The sequence below is a fragment of the Merops nubicus genome, unplaced genomic scaffold, assembly GCF_000691845.1.
Source record: "Merops nubicus isolate BGI_N331 unplaced genomic scaffold, ASM69184v1 scaffold10013, whole genome shotgun sequence".
Classification (NCBI taxonomy): Eukaryota; Metazoa; Chordata; class Aves; order Coraciiformes; family Meropidae; genus Merops; species Merops nubicus.
Genome location: NW_008598237.1, coordinates 15,403 through 26,246, shown reverse-complemented (window position 1 = coordinate 26,246; position 10,844 = coordinate 15,403). Strand labels below are relative to the sequence as shown.

The 10,844-nt window shown below is 42.6% G+C and overlaps 1 protein-coding gene across 5 annotated transcripts; it reads left to right on the top strand.

Annotated features, from left to right (window-relative positions):
* Nucleotides 1-2,071: 2,071 nt before the first annotated feature.
* LRRC8D (leucine rich repeat containing 8 family, member D) lies at nt 2,072-4,948 on the top strand. Of its 5 annotated transcripts, none has more exons than XM_008936981.1 (2): nt 2,072-2,247; nt 2,386-4,948. In XM_008936981.1, exons 1-2 carry the CDS (start codon nt 2,072-2,074, stop codon nt 4,640-4,642), a joined length of 2,433 nt encoding a protein of 810 aa, XP_008935229.1. In that variant the 3' UTR covers nt 4,643-4,948. The 5 variants fall into 5 exon arrangements, with proteins under 5 accessions (XP_008935229.1, XP_008935228.1, XP_008935230.1 ...); XM_008936980.1 differs by having other exon boundaries at nt 2,072-2,271; nt 2,398-4,948; XM_008936982.1 differs by having other exon boundaries at nt 2,072-2,321; nt 2,463-4,948.
* The last annotated feature ends 5,896 nt before the right edge of the window (nt 4,949-10,844 follow it).

Sequence of the window (10,844 nt, the reverse complement as noted above, 5' to 3'; positions counted from 1 at the left end):
CAAGTGAAGTACTATGAGGCTTTGATAGCTGTGAGGTGGGTCTGTGTCCTTCGGCACTTCCTATGGCAACTGCAGTCCTGGTGAAGTGCACAAGGAAAGGCTCAGGAACTGTGCTGCTGGGAGGAGGCTTTTGAGGAGCTGGGAGAACAGCAGGACCCTGACAACTTCTGTTACTGATGAGGGAGAGGAGCATTTGACATTTTGCTCACTGGAAAATAAAGAAAGAGCTGGAAGTTCCTTCTGCCCTTTCCTTGAGAAACAGCCTGAACTTTTACATTTTGGCAACTGTGCCAAAAGCACCAACTGAGATGAGTGCTGCAGTGAGATAAAACCCTCTCCTCTCTGGCTGCCTTCACCAAATCCCAGACTAGGTACGCAAAACTGGTAAAAGCTCTTGGGAGGAGCGCGTGGGAAGCCAGGGGCTGGATCCCTCCCTGTGGTGGAGGAGACGTTTTCATCATGAGCTCCACACTGGCCTCTGTAACAGCAACTGCTGACCTTTCCCACAGACCGAGATCATGGGAGCTGCGTGTGCTGCTGTGGGGAAGGCGAGGGGCTCACGCATGCCTTTGGCCATGGAGGCAGTAGCTGATATCTGAGTTCTGTATATAGAAATGTCTGTTACCTACTTCAGAAAAACACAGGCTTTTAATATAGCCCAATGACCATCTTGTACATTCATTGCCTGGGACGCTGTCCTTTCGGGATTGTGCAGTGCAGATCTGTATGAATTGGTATGCTACGAGTTAAAAATAATAAATCTGATGCATCTTTGTACTGCCTGCTTTGATCTCCTCGTGCTCTGCTAAGCAGCTCTTCTCCCAAGCGAGGGGAGCCAGACTCCGTGTGATAATGAACATCCTGCCTCTTGCCCCACGCTCCGCGTGCACGTTAGCTGCATATTTTACTTTAGAAGTGGTAACTGCTGACTTGTGGTCCAAATTTAAAATGATGGTTTTACCACATCCTGCTTGCAAAGGAAGCTTATTTTTTAAAAACCTGATATGTTGAGTCTTCTAGATTTTGTCAAAAGAAAAAGCAAAGCAAGCCGATTAAATCTGCAAAGAGGTTTGAATTTTCACACCATCCATTTGCTCCTTTGTCTCACAGTGTGTGTGTTTAAGGTGAAAGCCGTGCAGCCTGCTCCTGTGCTACCTGGACTAACCAGCTTCCTACAGTCACCAGACTGCACTGATAATCTGAAAAAAACCCACAATTTTCTCCATTATGTTAAGAAAGAGTTGTGGGGTTTTTTTCTTGGTTAGCTGGGTTGGATTTTTCTGAGGAAGGATTATTTCTTCATTAACAGGGGGAAAAAAATGGGACAGTACCATTTTGTCCAATGAATTGGTGATAGCTGTTGCTTACCGTAAAACATCCAAACACATTAAAAAATGATGTGCCAAATAGTCATGTAGTAGCTTCAAGACTTTAACTTGTGCAGTGGTACTTAAGGGAAAGGACCAAATCAATCTGGTAAGCAATGTGGGTGCTCAATAGCAAGGAGTGGGAGACATTGACTGTGACTGTGTTAAATGAGAGACCTTGCTCGTAATGTAACAAGAGACCTAAAACGTGGCGTGCATGTCATGAGTGAGGTGCAAAGCATTTAACAAATGCTATTTTGTTTAAATGCAAGGTACTGCAAGAAAATATTAGTGCTGGATTTCATGTGTTCAGACTTATACACAATTGGATTCTGTGCCGTGTAATCAGTTGTAGCTATTCATTTTATTATACATGTCAGCCACACCACTTTACCTGTCAGATATGTCAGCTGAACAGAGCAGGCCTTGGTGCTTGTACAGTGGAGTAGCAAAGATGTAAATACCATCTGGCCTGCAGTAAGAAGGCTTCTGTTTTCATGCTGAAGTAATGCACCATTTCAGTATGTATCCTTTGAGAAGACAGTGTTGAGTGGAAAGATTGACAATTTGTGACAGGCAACACAACATAATGAAAACTGGAACTTTTAAAGGATCTCTGTGTCACTGTGTGATTGCTATTAAATGGTAAAATAACCTGCTCGCTAGTCAGCAACACTGATTTTTGTCTTTGTTCTCTTGTAGGAATGTTTACCCTCGCAGAAGTTGCATCGCTCAATGACATCCAGCCAACTTACCGTATCTTGAAACCATGGTGGGATGTATTTATGGATTATCTAGCTGTCGTTATGTTAATGGTTGCCATTTTTGCTGGAACCATGCAGCTGACCAAAGACCAGGTGGTCTGCTTGCCAGTTTTGCAGTCTACAGTAAATTCAAAAGCACAGCCTGGCATGTCAGGGAAGGCTGACTTCACCACTGTTGAAACAACCACTGGTCAAGGAGAAGAAGCATCAGTGAGAACGGTTTCCTTCGGAAGTGCCCCTACTGTAACACCCAGCATACCTTTGAGCAGAGCTACCTCTTCTCACTATCAACCCACTGAGTCAGGCCAGGAGCTGAAGAAGGAGCAGAAAGATTCTTTGGGCCGTAAAACAAATCTGGATTTTCAGCAATACGTGTTTATTAACCAGATGTGCTATCATTTGGCTCTTCCTTGGTATTCAAAATATTTCCCCTACCTTGTTCTTATCCATACTATCATTTTAATAGTCAGTAGCAATTTTTGGTTCAAGTATCCCAAGACTTGCTCAAAAATTGAGCATTTTGTGTCTATACTAGGGAAGTGCTTTGAGTCCCCTTGGACTACAAAAGCATTGTCTGAAACAGCATGTGAGGACTCAGAGGAGAACAAACAGAGGTTAACTGGTGCCCAGTCCCTGCCCAAGTATGTTTCCACTAGCAGTGACGAAGGAAGCCCAAGTGCCAACACTCCCATGATAACCAAGTCTGGCTTCAAATTTTCAGCTGACAAGCCAATGATCGAGGTTCCCAGCGTCACTATTTTAGATAAGAAAGACGGAGAACAAGCCAAAGCACTCTTTGAGAAAGTCCGTAAGTTCCGGGCTCATGTGGAGGACAGTGATCTGATCTACAAGCTCTATGTTGGGCAGACTGTCATCAAGACTGTCAAGTTCATATTTATTCTCTGCTATACCGCAAACTTTGTGAACACCATTAGTTTTGAGCACATCTGCAACCCCAAAGTGGAACACCTGATTGGCTACACGCAGTTTGAATGTACGCACAACATGGCTTACATGTTGAAGAAGCTCCTGATCAGCTATATTTCCCTCATCTGTGTCTATGGTTTTATCTGCCTCTACACGCTTTTCTGGCTGTTCCGAATACCTTTAAAGGAATATTCCTTTGAAAAGGTCAGAGAAGAGAGTAGCTTTAGTGACATCCCTGATGTGAAAAATGATTTCGCGTTTCTCTTGCATATGGTAGACCAGTACGACCAGCTGTATTCCAAGCGATTTGGTGTCTTTTTGTCAGAGGTAAGTGAGAACAAACTACGGGAAATCAGTTTAAACCACGAATGGACTTTTGAAAAGCTGCGGCAGCACGTTTCCCGCAATGCCCAGGACAAGCAAGAGCTGCATCTCTTCATGCTCTCAGGGGTCCCCGATGCAGTGTTCGATCTGACGGATCTGGATGTTTTGAAATTGGAGCTGATCCCTGAAGCGAAAATCCCAGCGAAAATTTCCCAGATGACAAATCTTCAGGAGCTTCACCTATGCCACTGCCCTGCGAAGGTTGAGCAGACTGCCTTCAGCTTCCTCCGGGACCACTTGAGATGCCTTCATGTGAAATTCACAGATGTCGCAGAAATTCCTGCGTGGGTGTATTTGCTTAAAAACCTCCGTGAATTGTACTTGATAGGCAACTTGAACTCTGAGAACAATAAAATGATAGGGCTTGAATCTCTCAGAGAGTTGAGACACCTTAAGATTCTCTACGTGAAGAGCAATTTGACCAAAATTCCCCCCAACATCACAGATGTGGCGCCACATCTGACAAAGCTCGTCATTCTGAATGATGGCACTAAGCTTGTGGTACTCAATAGCCTTAAGAAAATGACTAATGTTGCGGAGCTGGAACTGCAGAACTGTGAACTGGAGAGAATTCCCCATGCCATCTTCAGCCTCTCTAACTTACAGGAACTGGATTTAAAGTCAAATAGCATACGCACAATTGAAGAAATCATCAGTTTCCAACACTTAAAAAGATTGACTTGTTTAAAGCTGTGGCACAATAAAATAGTCAACATTCCTTCCTCCATTACCCACATAAAGAATTTGGAGTCTCTTTATCTCTCCAATAACAAACTCGAATCCCTACCAGCTGCAGTGTTCAGTTTACAGAAACTTAGGTGTTTAGATGTGAGCTACAACTCAATCGCATTGATTCCAGCGGAAATAGGTTTGCTTCAAAATCTGCAGCATTTCCACATCACAGGAAACAAAGTCGACACTTTGCCTAAACAGTTGTTTAAATGTGTTAAATTGAGGACTTTGAGTCTGGGACAAAACTGTATTACCTCAATCCCAGACAAAGTTAGTCAACTGTTGCAGCTGACTCATCTGGAACTGAAGGGAAACTGCTTGGAGTACCTGCCAGCCACGCTGGGGCAGTGTCAGCTTCTCAGGAAAAGCGGGCTCGTGGTAGAAGATCACCTTTTTGACACTTTGCCCTCAAAGGTTAAAGAGGTGTTGAATCAAGACACAAGCATTCCCTTTGCTAATGGGATTTAGGCTGAGGGGAAATGCTTGGTAGGTGATTTTCAAACAGCAATAGCTAAAAAGGATGGCAGTTGTGAGACCGTGCGTTTTAGAAAGCAGAATTCCTTGGAAGGCAGTACTGCTAGCAGAATTAGGAGAGATATAACAGAGTGTTCAGTGTTTGCAGTGTTTTAAAAGATTCTTTCCAAAATTTTTGAGAGGATAAAGAACCTTAATCTCAATTCTTTTTTCCTTAAATTGTTTGTAACTTGGATGCTGCCGCTTTTGAATGTTTACAAATTTGCTTGCCTGCTTAAAGTAAATGATTAAATTGACCTTTTCTTACTATGCAAGTTATTCCCTAAGGTCTGGATTTTCTTTAGTGCATTATGAGGGGGGAGGGGGAAAAAGGATAAATATTGTATACGATATGGTTCTAATAGCACTTGAAACACATGTTCATGTGTGGTATTAGCGTTTAGCCATCCTCAGCAAATGAAACCAGTTTGGCTGTGCTTTGTGCTGCACCAGAACCATTTTCCTGCATTAAGGTATGTGGGTTGCATCAGGCCAAGTATGTTTGCCTTCATTCTTCATCCTCAAGGCTTCATGTTGAGTGAGATTTCTTCTGTAGTCCCGTGTGCTACTCCTTCACACTGGCAGAGACTGGTCACATCCCCACAGCTGGTCTCCACCTCAGCTTCCATGATGCTTCTCTGTACACTCAACAGTAGGTGGTAAAAGGGAGAATACTGCCACTTGGCTTTCAAGTTGGGGATAGTTTTGATATTTAAACTGTTTTGCAAGGTGACTTCAAAACTCATTAAACATCAAGTGACTTTACGGCTCATGTTTTGCTCCTCCTCTTCTGAGTTTTCATCTGGGAAATTCAGGCATTTTATGAGTTGGTGATTGTTCTGTTTCACAGCCCTTGCTTAGGAACTGATGCATCTGCTCCATTTGCTAGGTTAATGACAGAGATACAAGAGGTACAATTTACCCAGATGTGATTTAGCTTTATCACCTATGGTGGTGTGTCTTCCACACCTGGACTTTAACCATAGGACCACCCTTCTCCCCCACCCCAGCCCAAGTAATTTGGTGGTTTTGAACACTTATGCACTGTTAGAAAACCCTAACTGTGTGCCAGATAAGTAATCAAATAAAGAAAAAAGCAGACAGCAGCGAGCATGGGATTTTTCTTTTGGTGATTTTTTTGGTGGTGGCATTTTTTGAACTGAGTTTGCATTGCCAGAACCATTAACGAAATATAGTCTATTAAATATGCAGAATCATCAGTTGTAAATCTTGGCCATTTACATTCCATGTGTGTAGAAAAGAAGTACTATGCTGGGAGATGACTACATGATTACTCATGGTTTAAACACAATTCCCTATTGTAGTGTGGTCAGGACTGATCTAGACTGTAGTTCAACAGACTGTTGTTCTCACACAGAAAACTTCATGCACAGTGATTTCTACTGTAACTTCACCAGGGCTGCCATGACTGACACCACTATCAAGGAGGGGATAGTTTAGGCCTAGGGGCATTGAGCAGTCAGGAACATTTCAAATACTGCTCTTCCAAATCTTGCACATTTTATGTTAATTTTTTACTGTTAGTCATGCTGGGAGGACTGTCCTAAACTGTGGGTAGCAGTCTCTGAATACATACGTGCACCATAAGTTTATGTATATCAGAAGACCAGTTTATGAACAGTGGTTTTCCCACTTTTGGGGGTACAGTCTGTTTTCCACTTGCCAGCCGGTAGTAAATTTTGGGATGCTGACAATTCTGCAACGCCCAAGTTACAGGTTTGTCAGAATACTTGCAGTTACTGATCTGTCCTCCACTGGGAAATTTAGTGCTAAACATCAGAATTTATTTTTTTTTTAAGTAGAAGTTAAGGCTGCAGTGTGGGTGATTATTTTTTTTTCTTTTTTTTTAAAGAAAATCTTTCTTGTGTTTTATTTTTTGCACATAGATCACTTTAAAATTGCTGGACTATTGACTCTTTAGAAAAACTGTGGAATATACTATTGGTGTATGCTTTGTATTTGCTGTTGAATGTCAATTTAGCTTCCAAAAAATTGTGTGTAGGAGGGAGGAAGAGTTGGAGGGTGACAACGTAACTAAAATATTTAGAAAAATAGTTCTATTTTTAATCTTTTTTTTCTTATTTTAATAGTGGAGTCGCACAGAATGTGGCTGTGGATTTTAAAATTGTTGTTTCCAATTATCTTAGTGTCCCCAGTGATGTTCAGAAAATAAACCCATGTTCACTTCGTATGAGTATGGTATACATAATTTAGACCACTGTTCTGACTAGTTCTTAGCCAGTTATACTTCTTTAGACAACTTCCACCAAAAATAAGTATATGTTAAAGTTAATTTCAGACTTGTGATGCTTGCTCAGCATAAACTCCATTCTCATTTTTAGGAGTGTTTTCTCACAGTGGGGAGGAACTGCCCATCATCCCCACATCGCCTCCCCCCAGTCCTTCCTCCTCTTTGCGACTGTCTATAATGTTCCTATTCCAGTGTCAACTGACACAGTCTTGCTTTAAAGTCTTGGAAGTTCATCTCTTTTCCATGTAAGGCATGTGAAATATATTTTGCATTTCTATTTGATTGAATAAATAAGATGTTTATATCTTCCTCTAATCTATTTTTTTTAAATGGGGGAAACGTGTGTTTGCATAGTAAAGTCTTGGATTTCAAGTATCTTCTGCTGAACTTGTTCTGTGGTGCCTGTAAGAAGGAAGACGTATGAGTTGCTGCCCCTAGTAAATCCTGTAGGTATGTTTTATAACTCAAATACAGTACTTCAAGATAAGTTTGTTGGCTTTGGATTGTGGTGTTTGTTTTTGTTTGTTTGTTTTTTGTTTGTTTGTTTTTGTTTTGTTGGGTTTTTTGTTTGTTTTGGTTTTGGTTTTTTTTTTTTTTTAATGTACATAATCTAAATTACCTCCACTGTTTTTATTTGTCCAGTGGAGTTTTGCAGAATATATGTAAGGCCCCAGAAGAAAAATTACTGTATTCATTCAGATGAGAAGAAGTAGGAAATTGCCCATTGTTTGCTCCTGCCACTGTAATGCATTTCTGTGGAGATCCTTTAGTTTTCCAATAAACTTTTAGAAGATGTCCCTTTAGAAGATGTTTCCTGTGATGCAAACAGGGCTGTGGATGTCCTGAGCAGGCATCAGGCCTCTTGGTGTAAGGGAAGATGCTGAAACTTGTGAAGGGCTCTCTGCTGCTAAATAAATGACTTTGCAGTCCTGAACTGCCACCTCTGGTAGCAAGGGGGGAAGTCCAGACACTGTAAATCAGGTCTGGTTATGGGGGATCTGCTTTGTGGACTGTATTTTTAATAAAAATCTTAGAGAAATGGCTTTTCTGTACATTGTGTTTCCATGGATGCTCACAGAAAATAGTGGTGTACAGTCACATGAAGGCAATGGGCTAGACTGTGATTCCTTAAAGTCGAGTTAAATGAAGGAGGTGCTCCTACAGCTGTTGTGTTAACCATCATTCTGGTTTCTTGCAGGGGCAGATTTGGGCTTTCAGACTTCTTGGTTCTCAAGACAGGGAGCTGTGTGGGAACCTGACAGTCCCAAGTGTAACTCTTCTGCAGCTTATTATGAACCTGAAAATGGAGGCTTTTTGTCAGGTCTGAGGGATGTGAACTTGTGAGGATGATGAAGATGAGAACAAAAGCCTCAAATATGCTGGGGCATGCCCGTGTTGCAGAACCAGAGGGCACAGTGGCAGTAGGCTGAGGGTAGCTTATCTGGGCTGCTGTTACCTGCTGTGATGGGGTTATAACCTGTGCAACAACTGGCCTTGAAGATCCAATGGAGCACGGCACTGCTCTTCAATCTAGAGCAAGGAGGGAGGCTAAACCTGTGACTTGAGACTACTTTTGGTTTTGGCACAACCTTCTCTTCACATGGGGAAGAGGACATTAAAAAGATTTCAGTTTCCTGTCTATAAGCTGGGGATTCTTTTATGGAGGTAAAATGCATGAATGATTATGAAAACCACAAATCCTGTAGTAATTAGGTCATGTAGAAAGATTCAAGAGGCACAGGCAGTCTCATCATTAGCTGCATGGTAGAGCCCTATCAATGCGTTTCTAATGTGTGATACCAGAACAATTTGATTTAGACAGCAAAATATCATAGGCAAGACTAGAAGGTATTTCAATATGTCTTTAAGCCTGCCACCCTGCCTCATCCAGAACTAATAATCCCTAACTCATTCCTGGCAGATTTTTGGCAAGATGTAGGAATGGCTTAGTAGTGGAGATTCCAGCCTGTCTAGGCAAGCTCTTTCCTTAAGCTTCTTCCCACTGAAAAAAACACAGCTGGGCACAGAAACTGTGTCCATTTAGGTCAAACCAAATTATTAGAAACAAAAAAGTTAGAAATTAGAATCTATTCCCTTGCAGAAGTACAGACTTTTGTGTGGACGCACTGCATCCCAAGCAGCTTGGGAGGACTGTTGGGATGCTTTTGGAAAGAGGTCTGAGGGACAGCTAGCATCGGTTTGGTTACAGATAAAGTGCAAAAAGTTGCCTCCTCCAGTGATGACAAGGTCATCTGCAGCTATGGTGCAATGCATTCAGGGCTGCTCTGCCTCAGCTTAGGCTGGTGGTTGACATCCTTACTCTTGCAAAGCCTGGGGGGTCTGTTCAGAAAGACATTTTGTGAAGCCATTTAAATAAAATGTTTATTGAGCAAGTTTGCTGTAGGAACCTGCAAGGTGATCCTTAAGATCTGAAAGAATTGTGACAAATTTTGTAGTGTTTTTAACCTTGGGATTAACCCCTTGCCTCCCACTGAGAATTGGCAAAATTTGTGCATGAACTACTGATTAGCTTTACAGGGTTCCCCAAATGATTGTCAGTTTAAGCATTACAGAAGATGTTCCCAGTTCAGCCTGTCCATTGTGCTTGTACAGTGTGTTCAGCACTTAAACTGAAGGCATCAAGCACTGATGTTGCAAAACCCTGCGGGCTTATGCTGTGACCAATTTCTCAGGACAGCAAATCATTCCCCATGATACTAAAGGGAGGAAAGGCTGTGTTACTTAGTTGTTTCTGTAGCAAAGATGAGGCTTTAGAATTAAGCTCAGCAACAGATTTTCCAAGCTGATTATGAACATGCGTCCATTCCACAATAAAAGTCATGAGGGATGCTGTTTCTGACAGAGAGCTGCTGAAAACAGTTCCTGTAACTCAGCCAGGCATGGGTGCAGAAGTGGCAGCTATTAACGCTGCACATCAACACAATACAACTCAAGTGAGGATCTTTAAAACCACACGCACTGGAGTTTGGCCAGGCTGCATCCCTCTCCCTTCCTTGAAGAGAACAGCCCCTAAGCCCTTTTGCAATTACTACAGCCAGGACCTTTGTTCTGTCTTGCTTCCAACAGCATGTTGCCCCTTGATGCTGGAGGTAACGTAGGGTTATTGGTTTAATAATGGCTGTTTGGGAAGAATGCCATCTTCTAAATTAACACCACAGTTGCTTGCAGGAAGTCTTCCAGCACAGAGCAGGTCTGTTCCCATAAAATGAACATGTTGTGCCCATAAACAACAAAATCTGGAGTTGGGACTGGGCTGTGTTAGGAATACATGAACATGTTGCTGTTCTAACCAGTTCTGGGTAGTTTTGGTGCTTCAGGTGGTTTGTGAAAGTGGATTTCAAGACCTTTTCCCTAACACTGTCCTGCAGCATCTCTGGAGCCAATGTACCTGGCCTGGGGCAGACTGGCTTGCCACAGAGGGTGTTGCTGGAGCTGCCCCAGCAGAGCTGGGATGCGAGAAGGCCTGCGTGCCATGGCTGCTGCCAGCACCCCATAGAGGCGCCCCTATAGTGCGGTGGCTGAATTTATCTCACTCCTTCTGAGGCATCATCTATGGGAGATGCCACACAAGATTGTGTCCTCAGCTAAAAAGCAGAGGGAACACTATTGAATGCGACCTACTGCCAGGCGATGTGTCTGAAAGATGGGGATCGTGATAACAGAAGAAAAGACAGAATAAGGAAAAAATTAAAAGGGGGGAGGGGGAATAAATAGTTATAAAAGGAGGTAGAGTCCCCACTCCCATCTTGACACTTCGGAAGTTTTAGAAAGATGGTGTAAAAGCTGGAGTGCAAGTTACAGCTGCTCCTACCTACAGCCAAGCTCAAACTCTCAGGGCACCCTACGACTCTGACTTCCTCACCC